Raw genomic sequence first — 12,684 nt, 5'->3', positions numbered from 1 at the left:
CCGCACGGAGGTGCGGCAGCAAAGCTTACGTAAGCTGGCCTGCTGTTGGGAAATCTGTAAGGTGGTTTTAGACCTGAATGTTTGATTTATTTATTTATTTAGAATAAGATGAAGTTCACTGAGCTGGCTGGCATTTGGGCTGTTTCCCCCACCTCCCGGCACTGTGTTTTGCCCAAGCGTGCTCGGGGGCAGAAAGCAGGGTGCTTACGATAGTTGTAGATATAAGGATGAAGATGGTTTGGGACCACGTCAGCAGCGCCTGATGCAATAGGAGCTGTGAACGGAGCTGCCATGCTGGCAGTAACGGGAAGGTTGTGCGCGTTTGCATACTGTAAATGTAAAAGAGAGGTGCTGGGGTACGACCGGGTGGTCTCACTGGCTCCGCATGGAGCTGCGTGGTGGAGCAGCGAGAGCAGCCAGGCGCTCGCTCTGAGCAGCACCGTCTTTGAAGGGAAAAATGAGGACCCAACGCAGCCTGCCATTGAACCAACTGAAATCCAAGCCCCTTGGAAGCAACACCCTCCCGTCGGGATCCCCAGCGTTGGAACAATCCCCTCGATCCTGCAGGGCCGTTTCCCACACCCGCGCCGAGCCTGAGTGCTCCCGCGCCGGCCCCGCAGGATGCAGCGTGCCCGGAGGGGCCGCGGCCCGCCGGGGCTGCGTGCGGAGGCGCGGGGCGGCCGGGGGCCGTGTTGCTTTAAGAGCCAAGGGCAGGCAGCAAGAATTTCAGTTTCAATCTGGCTTCTAAATTTGGAGGTTTGGGAAGGGAGGGCTCGGATTTCGGCTGGAAGGGAAGGAGCTGACAGGAAAGCACTGCCTCAGCCGTCCCCCTCCCCCAGTTACTGACAGAGGAACCATTTACAAAAGGCTGATTCTCTTGGGAACGGAGAGGCAGGAACGCAGCGTCTGTGAGTAATTTCCTGCTCAATATGGCTGCTCTGACTCACTCCATTCCCCTGGGGTCACTGCGGGACTGCAGCGCTCTCGCTGTCTCTCTCTCTCTCTCCAGCTCGCTCCTTTTCTCCCTCTTCTCCCTTTGTGGCTGGAACGAGCTAATTTTTCCCCTCTTTGCCCCGCTTCGCCTCCCTGCCCAGTTTGACCCAAGAGCAAAGGCTTCTCGCGCTGGGCGCCCGGCTCAGGAAGGCCGCGGGCACGGCCGGGCCAGGCGCTCGCGGAGCCCGAGCCCTCAGCGGCTCGAGCGCGGGGCCGGCCGGCCTCCTCCGAGCGCTCCAGCGCCATCCGCTCCCATCCGCCCCAGCTCAGGAGGGGCGAAAAAAGCAAAGGGCGGCGGCGGGGGCTGATCCGAGCCGCGCTCATGCGAAGGAGGGAAGGCACGGGCATGCCGGAGGAAGGCTCGCCGCTGAGGCGCTCGCAGCCAGGTCTCCCGCGCAGGGCAGATGTTTTGTACAAACCGCCTGGCGGCGAGTTCCGCAGCGCTCGAGCCTTGGCCGCGCGCTCTGGGGCCACGGCGCGGTGCCCCGTCGGCGCCTGTGTCCCCCCCACTCCCGCTCCCCTGCCACGCGCGCCCTTTAACTCCGGTGCCCGCCACCGCCGCATCCTTGGGCTTCGTAACGCGCCGGCTCTGTGGGATAATGTTATGCTTTGTGTATCTGTGCGTTTCATCTTGTGTCTGCAAGGAAAACACACCCCGCGGAGGGGAGCGGGAATGGCTTAGCGGCTCATCAGTCATTCCCCAGCTCGCAGGAGCTGCGGAGGGGAAGCGGGGCCTGGGCTGCGCTCTCCTTGCAGCTGCTTGGAGCGGGCAGATCCACCGAGCCGCTACCCACAATGCTGCACCCCGAGGTCAGCGGGTTCGAAACACGTTGTCCTCTGAGCAGCGTTTTCCCCCTCTTTTCCTCCTCTTCTGCTTTCTTTGTTGCAGACTGATGCCACGCAGACCTTGCAGAAGGGCAGCAGCAATTTCCCAAAGCGGATTCATCGGCTTTTCTTTCTTTCTAGCAGACAGAGATCTGGTTTTGAAGCTCTTTTCCCACCCTCGCTCTAGGCCTGTGCGCTGGTGGAGGGAAGGGGTTAGCTGTTCAAACCCCAGCCTGAGTCGAGACCGGGAGTCCAAGAGATTCCTGTCTCCCCACGCTCCTTTTTAGCGTAAGCTTCGGCCTTGTGGTTTCTGATGTCATGGGAAATTTGCTCAGTCGGAGTGGCTGCGTTATATTTCTTTTTCTCCCTGAGGGTCTGTTTTTGTTCGTGGAGGAGAGGAGAGGCAGCTACCCAGGGAATCTACATGCAACTGTCCATGATTGCAGCTTCCCCCCCCCCCCCCCCACCGCTCTCCCTCCTCCAAGCCCTTCTCCCTGGGAGGAGAAAGGCTGGAGTTTAGGAAAAAAGAAAAGAAAAGAGAAAAAAAAGAAAAAGAAAAAAAAGAAAGCAATGTTTGCTGCAAGCTGGCAACTTGGAGCTCTGGAGCCCCTTTGGAGAGCAGGACTTGAGCGTGACCCCCGTCCCCTCCGCCCCTGCCTCCCCCGCAGCCCTCCTCTGCTTGAGGCAGGTGCGGAGTGGGCTGCGGACACTGGAGCTGCTGCCAACCTGCGCTGCCCTCTGTATTCAGGGAAGGCAGCGGCGGCTGTCGCTGCTGCTTGTTGTTGATCTGAATGGGGAATGAGTCATTTTCTTGGAAAGCCCAGCAGCGCTGCACTGGGAGGTTTTTGGGTAGAATAGGAGCAGCACTGAGCCAAGCTCTACTGGGGGGAGAATGGGACTTACGTGGGGTTTTTTAATGCAGTCATTAAAAGGGAGGTGTGTAAAGGGAGATCTGATTAGAAGAAAAGTGTGGCAAGAAAAGGCTTAACATTGTCCGGGAGGGGGGGAGCTGAATTGCCACTACTTAATGTGATGTGGCTGCTGCAGGAGGCAGTGCGGAAGGACGGAGGGAGGGGACGGTGCAGTGAGGTGGTGGCTGCGTGGGTCACGGCGCCTGGTGGGAATGTTTGCTTGGAGAGACTGTGATCGTGAGTCACTGCCGGTGCGCAAACTTCCCGGCTGGCTGTGCTCCCTCAGCCCCTCTCTGGATCTCTTTCAGATGAAGACGGGCCCCTTCGCTGAGCACTCCAACCAGCTCTGGAACATCAGCGCCGTACCTTCCTGGTCAAAGGTGAACCAGGGCCTCATCCGCATGTACAAGGCAGAGGTGAGCGCCGTGGGCAGCCGGAGACTGAGTCAGTCTTGCCTGCTTGACTGCATGACTCCTCCCTTCCACTTCACTGCAGATCAGCTCTTCTGCTGCCTGCATGTCTGCTCCTTGGCCTAGGATCCCTTTCACAGCCAGTTGCTGGCCCTTGCTGAACATGGCTCGGGTGCCCTTGGCTTGCATCCCATGCAGGTGCTGCTGGCTGGAAGGAGTCTCCTGCCTGCCCTGTGTTTGCCCCAAAACTGGTCCTTGAACTGTCCCTTCCTTGCAGACATGACTTTGCCATCGCTTGTCTTTCCATTGTGAAAGTTGCAAGTGTCTGAATTAGGACTAATGTCTTGACATGTTTGTCTTTCTGGTCCCTGCACTGCCATTGCTCCAACTGGAGGCAAACTGGTTTAAAATCTCGTTGCTTGTTTCGAGAAACCCAGAGCAGCCCAAACACTTGCCATGGACCTCACCTTGCTGCGAGTCCTGTCTGCACAGCATGCTTGGCAGCCAGGGCCAAGGCTATCTTCCACAGCTTGGCCAGCCTCCATCCACCAGAGCTCTGCTGGCACTGCCCCAAAAGGCTTTCCTGGTGAACCCTGACCTGGGGAACTGGGCACTTTTGGCTGTCCCTTATCTCTCCTTCCTGCTAGAGCTAACCCTGAACTTGAGGAAGCAGGACAGGAACTGCCACATGTGGGCCTCCTGAGAGAGCTGGCTGAGAGGCGGCATCTCTTGCTGGGAAGGCCAGGGCCATACTAGCTCTGCAGGGAGATGCTGGCTGTGCTAGATGCCTCCGGAGGAGCAAGGACAGCACAGCTGGCCCTGGAGGCATGCCAGTCCCCCCACGTAGGGCTTGAAAGAGTTAATCCTGTACCCTGTGGTCTCCGGTCAAGTCAGCCATGCTCCTATTGCTGGGCCAGAAGGCAGAGGCTTGGTGGGCAGCTCTGCTCCGGTCCAGCGCACAAAGGGGTTAACTGCGCCGAAGTGGCCTGCTCCCTCCCCCACCCCTTCCTCTGCACTTCACATCCTGTGTTTAGGTTCCAGGCCACATACCTCTCTAATCTGCGAGGTGTCACTCCCAGGCCCGCCGGCTCCTTCCGCCCCCAGCTCAGCTTTCCTCCAGCAGCCTCCGAGGAGTGGAGCCGGGCTGGGGGTCGACCCCTGCGGCTCCTCAGCCGGGTGCCTCTGTGCTGCCCCTCCGGGTTTGCCCTGGCCCGGAGCTTTGTTGCTGGGGCCAGAGGTGCTTCCTGTTGGGAAACCCCAGGTTGGACGCTCTGGTATGGGAGCTGGGGGGTCTGGAGGGAAGACCGCAGCCCTGAGAGCACTGTTAAAGTCGAATATAGGTCCCCTAACCCCTAGAGCCTGAGCAAGGCCTGCTGCTGCCTCGATGTCCCTGCCTTGGTCATCTGTCTCCTTTGGACCGGTTCCTTCCTGTGCTGTTCAGGTGCTCCCGCCTTGTGCACCATGTACTCTGCAGGAGGTGATGCGCCCACAGTGCACTGTGCATGTCTGCTCACACCTTGGGGTCACCACGTTCTGGCAGATCCACCTGGCCTGCTGGGGACGGCACAGCCCTGGGATCCACTAGAGAGGATTATAATATATGTTTCTTCTCCTGGGAGAAGCTCTGGCCATTTCTAGGTGCACCCAAGGCTCCAGCACTGACTGTGTGACATGGTCTTCTCTGGAGGCCTTGACCTCTTCTAGATAGCAGATGACATTCTGCGTGGAACTTCTGGATCTAGTACTGGTGGGTTTCTAGAAATATCTAGGGAAGTAGCTGTGTCTGGGGAAGAAGGCAAAAGCTGCTAGGAAGGACACTGATGTAGGCTAAGGGGTAGAAACTATTGAGTATAGTCAAAACTGCTGCGCGACTTTAAATTTAGCTTTTTGCTCAAAGAATGTGTGCAGATCTTAGAGGAATATTAGTCTCATTTCCTAAGTGTGTGGCTCTTGCACAGCAGAGTGCTCTCCTGACACTGCAGAGTGCCTCTGCGACTCTTGCTGAGGAGTCAGCACTGATTCCTCGTATTTGTTCTGGAAAGTCTCCCACTCCACAGCTGACTTGTGCTTCTTGCTAGCTTGGGAGAAGAGAGAAGTATGGAGATGGCAGCATGGCTGGGCAGAGCTTTTCATTATGGTGTGCTTGGTCGTGCAGTTTTGACCAACACATTTGCAACTAAAGGATCTTTTTGAATGATGTTTTGGGAAGGACCTGATGTTTGGGAATTGCTGAGGCTTCTTCCTTTGAAAACTGAATCCTTTTAGGGTGTCTCAGGCTAGGCATCCGCAGTTGCTCTTGAAAATCTTGTCTATTTGCTACTGGCTCCTGAAGCGAATTTCTGCCCGCTGTTCCCAGCTGTGTTGCCTTTGCCTTCTCAGTTTTTCTCCTATTAGCCACTGCCAACATTAGCAGAAGGTAAGTGAGCTAACAGCCCCCAACTGCTGACTTGGGTCTTTGTCCAGCTCAAGGCAGGCAGCTTCTGTTGACAGTGTTTGTGGCAGCAAAGAGATGGTAGACTTGTGTCTGTGGTGTTGCTTTTTGTCTGACTGGCTAGGGTGAGAACAAGATTTTTTTTTTTTTTCCTCCTCCCTGCCTGTGTCTCCACCCTCTAATCACTTGTTGCAATTAGATCAGATGAAATCAGACACCAGGATGGAGGCTCCGGCCAGTGATAATCCAGCTCCTTAACACTTCTGGGGGTAATTGAGAAGTGCTTGGGGGCCTGACAGTGCCAACAGTGACCAGGCTTGAGTGGAGCCAGCAGGGTAGAAGGATCAGTCAGTAGAAGCTGGCCAGAATAAATCAAATGTTTACTTGCAATCAGCTCTCACTTGGTAGAAGTGGGGCAGTTTCCAGGCTTGGTTTGTTTAAAAAGCAGTCTGGCCACTTTGTCTCTTCTCTGTCCCCTCTATGGGATGACTTTAAGCAGTCAACGCAAAGCCCAGGTGAGTCCATGTGATTGGGAGCTCTTGTCTGGATCCAGGCACTCCAGGTTGCTTGCTACAAGGTCTATGGATGGGCAGGAGATTGAAGACAATGTGTCTTCTGCTTTGTATGTTTATGAAATCTCAAATGTGTCTATTTATAATATAAATAAAATGGGTGAAGAAGAGTTCCCTTGGATGTGCAAGGGCTTTTCTTATTTTCGCCATCAAAGGCAAGTGAAGAAGTCGACAGAATGGAGTGTGGTTAAAGCAGCAGCCTTGATGTTTTCCCCTGAGCCTGCTTTTGAGTCTCCTGACCTTTCCTTCTCTGCTGCAGTCAGATGGGAAATACTTTCCATTGTAACTAATCTAGTCCCAGTTCCATCTTTAAAGGCTGGTCTTGATGCATGAATCTAGCTCCCCAGTTGAGTCCCGAGCAAGCTTTCAGCACAATAGGGATGACAAGAAGAAAGAATAAGCCTGTTCCCTCCAAGCGCGTCAACTTAGTGTGTCAGATGCGTCAGTTTCACCTACAAGTGGGAGGGGGGTCCTGTTTCTTGGCACATCTAATAATCCAGTAATTTTGCTGGATATAGGAGGAGAAATTTCTCTGCTTGTCTTTTCTTGGGCCATCAATGTGTTTGCTGGAATGGATACCAGCTCTTCCCAGTGGTGGTAAAGATGTTTCATTAGGAGCCCAAACCAGTCCAGTCTTCCATGGGGCTTCTTGGAGCTAATTGGGATGCCATATCTAGCTGTCAGTATCTCAGATTTATTTCTCCTTGTCCTTCCTTCTTTCATGCCACTATGTTCCAACACTGCATCCTCTTAGGGTTCCTCTAACAGTGGTTGTGCTGGGAGACGGTGGCTGTTCTGTCCTGTGCATTGGGAAGCTTTGAAGGTGATGTGCCCTAATGGTTGCAGGACTTGCTTCTTTTTGGTGCTCTGCCCTGGAGGTTTTCTGCATAGCTCTTATTTCCCAGGAATGGGTGCAGCCATGCTATACTTTCACCATCGCAAATTTGTTTTGGCTCCAGTGTGCTTGTAAGCAGTTCAGTTGTGCTGGAAGTTGCCTGACCTCTGGCTTGAACTGGAATATCACAGGCCTGGGCTTCTGAGCGCAAATCCCACTGCTTCCCCATGACGCCAGCACGCGGGCAAGCTGCCTGCCTCTGGCTGTGCCCTGCATTGGGGTGAAGGGCTGTCTGCAGCACACCAGGTCCTCCCCATCCCCAGAGCCAGTGTCTCAGCACTCGCTAGGGTCTCACCCCTGCAGCGGGTCCAGCTTGACTCTGCGGAGGGTGCAAGGCCCTTCTTTGTGGAAGGGAGTGTTGTGGCTAATAGGTGGCTCTTGCCTCCCTTCAGTATGAAGGAATGGTGCTTTGAAAGAAGTGTCTGGAGGAATGGGCCGTGCATCTCATCTCTGGGGCCTGCCTGGGAGGGAGGCTGTTGGTTACAGGCAGAAGCTGGTGTGGCCCTGATGCCTTCCTGTGGCTGGGTCTGCAGCCAGTGGGTAACTGGAGGTGTCTACCCAGTGCAGCAGGGAGTCTGCCGTGTCCGGTCCCATCCTGCCTCTGAGCAGATGCTGCTTGTGCCAAGGACTTGCTGGGCTCCTTTTAATTGTTTTTCTTACAGGTAGCTGCTGTGCTTTGATTGCATGTGCTTCATGTCTCCTCTAGAACAGGACTCCCATAAGCAGGTCCGTGCCCCAGCTGGGGCAGGGGAAAGGCTCTCCTCCTAAGACACAGGGCACTTGTGTTTCTGTTCTCCCCGTCATTCTGTGTTGTCTAGGGAAGCGGTGAGAAGGTGGCCACAATCTTGTTAGCTGTGCCTCCAGGGCCCTTGTAGATGAGTCCCCATTGCAGCACGGTGATGTGATCTACAACCCTTCTGCTTAGCACAAGGTCTCACAGCTAACGTGGGTGATGTTAGTGGGATGTAGATAATTGATTGACATAGGCATATTGCTGAAGTTTGTGTGGCTGGAGCTGAGCCTGGATAGGCTGTTCTAGGCTCTGTGTGGGTTTTGGGCAGTCTGAATCTGCAATGACTCAAAAAACAACTTGAAGGGCTGTGCCATGCATGTTCTGGTGAACTTTGATGTGATTATAGGCCACGGTCACTGGCCTTCCTGCCCTGGCAGAAAGGTGAGCAGGAGGGGATGTATGCTCAGAGGCTGGTTCTTCTGGCACAGACCCCTGTCTGAGCTGACACCCCTGGAGAAAGCAGCTCTGAGCTCAGCTACCTTGTAGTGGACATACGTGATTGATCTGTGGTCCATACTTCCTCTATGCTTACTCTGCAATGGGAGTGGGAATTTCAGGAGTGAAGGGTAGCTGCGAAGGCAGAATAGGTCTTACCACAGCAGCCAAATCAGTGGTGTTTCTTTACCAAAGACTTGAGAGTCTGGAAGGCAATTTGAGCAGTGCTTCATGGCTGCAAGATGGTGCCTCAAACCCAGAGCGTGGGCACCATCCTGGGGAAGGAGAGTCTTTTCCCAAGGGGGTTTCTGCCATTCTCAAGGGGTATGTAGGGTGAAGTTCTTCAAAGAGATCAGCTAAAGAAATGAGGAGTGGCTGACGTAAACATGCCTCCTCTGTTCATGCTCCAGGACTGAATTTCAGCAAGCGAAAGGCTCAGGCTCAAGGGAAGGGGATGGGGATGCAAAGTGTTCCTGGGCTGAAGAGCCTGATGGAAGCTAGTGGGGAGAGACATCAGCTTGATCCTGCATGCAAGCTGCTGCTCTGCCTAAAGCTGAGCTGAGCTGTCCTGTGCTCACTGCCTCCTGACCCTGGAGGCAGGATGTAGCTCTGACTGTGTGTTTAAGGTGGAAATGTCTCCTGAATTCACCCCTCTTTATCTCCCCTCCTGCAGTGCTTGGAGAAGTTTCCTGTGATCCAGCACTTTAAGTTCGGCAGCCTGCTCCCCATCCAGCCTGTGACGTCCTAAGGAGGCCACGGGAGGAGTCAAGGCAGCGGAGGCGTAGCGCGGCGCTCTTCCTCCTCCCCTCACCCCCTCCTCATCACCTCGCCCGCCACACAGCCCATTCATTCCTGAACATCCTCATCGGCAACCACAGATCCAAAGCACTCGTTGGCCTTGCACGGGAGACGGGACCGAGAGCGGCTCCTCCTGCAAGTCCCCGCCATGGGGATCTCTCGCAAGCGACCAAGCCAGGGCTGTGCTTCTCCGCTCTGCCGCGGGCAGCAGGGCTGCTGTCTATGGATCTGGGCATGCAAACGGGGTTTGAGCAGGGGCTGCCTCGTGGAGAAGGCCCTCTGCTTTCCTTCCTGGGAGGAAGGGGGTGGGGAGGGGAGGAAGGCACATGTATATGTGTTGGGCAGCAGTAACTGCAATTTCCCGTCTGAATTTCACTGAAGTTTCCTGTTGCTGTTTGGTTTGGGAAACCACTGTGAGGGGTGAGGTGTGAGCCTGCACGTGTCTGTATGCAGCCGCCTTTGCTTGCACGGGGTGTGCTTAAAAGGGTAAAGGAAGTTGTAGGGAAGGTCTGTGGGTTGCTGGAAGCCCAGGGTGACATCTCTCCCTTATTCTGGGTAAGGAAAGCCATCTTCCTCCTCCCTCCATCTCTCCTGCAAGGTTCCCTGAGTCTTCCTTTCACACCACCACCTCTTCTCTAGGGTGAAGCTAGGAGCCTTGCGGGCTGTGGGGGTCTGAACTGGCTCCATAACCGGAGCCAAGGTCTCCAGAGGGTCCCAGCTCTGTGGGAACGGCTATGCAAAGACACAGCTTGAGCAGAGCCTGGTCGGGCTCCCTCCCTTCTGTAGTTAACGGGCACAAAACCTCACACGTTCCCACCCATTCATTGCTGTTTAGAGATCAGCTGGGTCCCACCTGCCCTCTGCACTGCCCTTTTCCTTCTCGGCGCTTTGCTGCCCTGCAACTGGGCTGGCCTCAATGGCACGAGGTGACTGTGGCTGCTACCGCTTGGTCATAAATTGTAGCGACAGCCCCGTAGCAAAGGGATTTTCCCATGAAGCAGCATGTTCCCCAGCACTTTTAGGGAGGCATCCCCAGAGCAGAGGCAGCATGGGATCAAGCATGCAGCCTTACGTATATTTATATAACTGTGCTAAAGCACATAAATAGCCCAGGAGAGCGATTTACACCTTGAGAAAGCTCTTTCCTTTCCTTATTGCCTGCTGGTGCTGCCGTGCTGGACCTCAGATGGAGGGACCACTCATCCAATGCCACCAGCAGCAGCATCCAGAAGGCAGGTGAATGAATGGGGACATGATCCAGACCGTGTTGATGCTATCACTAGGAGGGCAGAAGTGCTTGGTGGTGAGTTTGAGAGGAGCTGTTGTGTCCGTGTGTCTGACCAAGGTGCTCTACAAGTTTCTGACAGGAGGGGGGCTGTTTCCCCTTGGGGTTCCCATGCTGGGTGTGGAGGCAAGAGGGCTCAGGTCCGGTGTTTGCTGGGTGTTGGGGACAGCTGGGATCCTTTCCCTGGCATTGTCCCAGGCTGCAGAGAGGATGGTGGTGCTGCCTCCAGCCAGGCTGCTCAGCTTTTGCTGCTGCACTGCTTTACTGTTACTGTTTGGAAGAAAAAGCCTGTTTGCATTTCTTTTTTTTATGATTTTCTTGTTGCCAGACCTAACTGCTCCCTCTTATAAAAGGTTCTCTCAGATGCTCTAGGGAGGGAGAGCAAGAATCTAAATTAAGAGGCAGTGAAATGCAGGTGTCCATAGAGCTAAAGCAGAGCTTTCTAGCACTGCTACTGTCCTGTCTGCTCCATTGCTTGGCCCTGGGCTGTCTGTCATCTGTGTGGGACAGTGACAAGGATCTTTCTACCTACCTAAAGCAACTTTATAGAATTGCATTTTAAATGAAAGAGAAGGAGACTCAAGTCAACTCTTTACTCCTAAATCATTAATGGGATGTGTGTGTCAACTCAGCTTTCCAAATAAATCCACTCTGGGAGTGCTGCTGCTTTGCTTATTTGGGACCTGAGGAGTCTGTTTCTGGTGGTGCAGTTCAGCAGCCACAACCTGGAGCAAGGAACTCAGGCTTTTCAATCTGTGTCCCCTCTCTCTGCTGGTGGCTTTTGCAAGTGCCACCAGGCTGTGAACAGCTGTACAGCATCTGGCCAGCACTGGATGAGCCAAAGCTTATGGTTTCTTAAAGCTGTCCAGGGGATTTGAACACGTCTCTCCCAGTAATTTTATGGAAATGGGGCTTCTGTGTAAAAAAGGTGGATGGAAATATTGACATCCACACTCTAGATCCTGGGAGGGACACCAAGAACGTGAAACAGAGCACCAAAAAAGGGTGGGGAGGTGTTTCCTTCCACTGCAGCTGCACCCAGGGGAGCACGTGTCCCTGGGCTTGGGACCTCCTGAGGAGGTGGGGAAGAGGCTCGTGGAACTCTATGTTTCTTGCTTGCCTGAGTCTGCACATTTATCCCATTAGGGATTTTTGGACCTTAAGCAGTTAATATTTGTTTGAATTGTATCATCCCACTTGGGATCTGCCCCCCGTAGCGTGGCAGTTGGCTGCTCATGTTCCTCCAACTCCCACTGGCGTCCACCACTGGCCCATGGGGCTCTGCTCCTCTCCCAGTGGGTCTGCACATGTAGCAGCACCCAGGGCTGCTCGATGTCTAAAGCAGTGCTCCCCCACCTCCAACTTTGTGGTTTTAATTAAAATCTCTGTGTTTTGCACCGGTGACTGTGCTGGTCTCTCTTGGACTAGGGTTTGCTCCCACTTTGGGGCCCTTGGGGAGCCAAGCTAGCGAAGCTGGTGGCTGTAGACTTTGGCGGGGGGAAGAGACTTTCTTGAGGCACTTGCTGTGTTGGTGGTTGATCTTTTGTTTGCACCAAAATTGACTTGTTATTTAACTGCATGAAGCAAGTATATTTGGACTGTCTTTGTATCCTTGTTAGGTCTGTCTCTTTCTGTCATATAATGTTTTATTTATTTCACTTCTTTGGTATGTCCAATCTCCCTCTCTCACACTTTGGACCTTGCAGATGGGTGATGTGTGAAGCCTGCTCCTAGGCCAGCAAATATCTCTTGAAGATCGGACACTCTCAAAACCAAAGGATGTCTGAGCCTTGTTCCTGGGGCAAGATGAGAACTGGAACCCTTTTTCTTAAGATGTTTTTCCTGTCCTGCTGACTCAGGACTTCCAGCACCAGTTTAGCTCAGTGGTTTTGTTGGATTTATACTGAAAATTGTACCTGGATCTTCTCAGGATCAGCTGGAGCTGGTAGATGTGTCTAACAAATGCTAGTTTTCTTGTCACTAGGTTACATCCTTTCCTTCCACGCAGGCCAGCTGTGAGTGTGTGTTGCTAAAAGTGGAAGCAGACTGGAGGGCTGGATGGTGAGCAGTAAATGTCATCTTGGATCCCAGATGTTTTCCTTGAAGGTACTTGAATTTGTCTTGAAGGTGTCCCTTGGCGAACGTGACACACTAGCGAGGGGGAAGCAGACATGACGTAGTCTGGGTTTCTCACCATCTTCCTTCCCAGCCAATCCAGGTTTTCAAACCCAGTTTTCAGAACTGGACTCTTTGGGGTTGAAAATGCTTTGGCTAGTTCATGAGAGGGTCCGTCTAACAGCTGCCATGCGTTCCCTTTGTGCAGGGCGTGTTCCACA

The 12,684-nt window shown here is 53.8% G+C and overlaps 1 protein-coding gene across 1 annotated transcript in view; it reads left to right on the top strand.

Moving 5' to 3' along the window:
- Positions 1-12,438, top strand: part of PTPA (protein phosphatase 2 phosphatase activator) — a 29,419-nt gene extending 16,981 nt beyond the window's left edge. Inside the window, exons 9-10 of the mRNA XM_067308925.1 lie at positions 3,038-3,145; positions 8,939-12,438. Coding sequence (XP_067165026.1) covers positions 3,038-3,145; positions 8,939-9,013 — 183 coding nt within the window. The 3' untranslated portion in view covers positions 9,014-12,438. The remainder of the gene's footprint in view (positions 1-3,037; positions 3,146-8,938) is intronic.
- Positions 12,439-12,684: the final 246 nt, after the last annotated feature.

Source organism: Apteryx mantelli, chromosome 21, assembly GCF_036417845.1.
Source record: "Apteryx mantelli isolate bAptMan1 chromosome 21, bAptMan1.hap1, whole genome shotgun sequence".
Lineage (NCBI taxonomy): Eukaryota > Metazoa > Chordata > Aves > Apterygiformes > Apterygidae > Apteryx > Apteryx mantelli.
The sequence above is the reverse complement of the archived record's forward strand: the minus strand, read 5'-3'. Positions and strand labels throughout refer to the sequence as shown.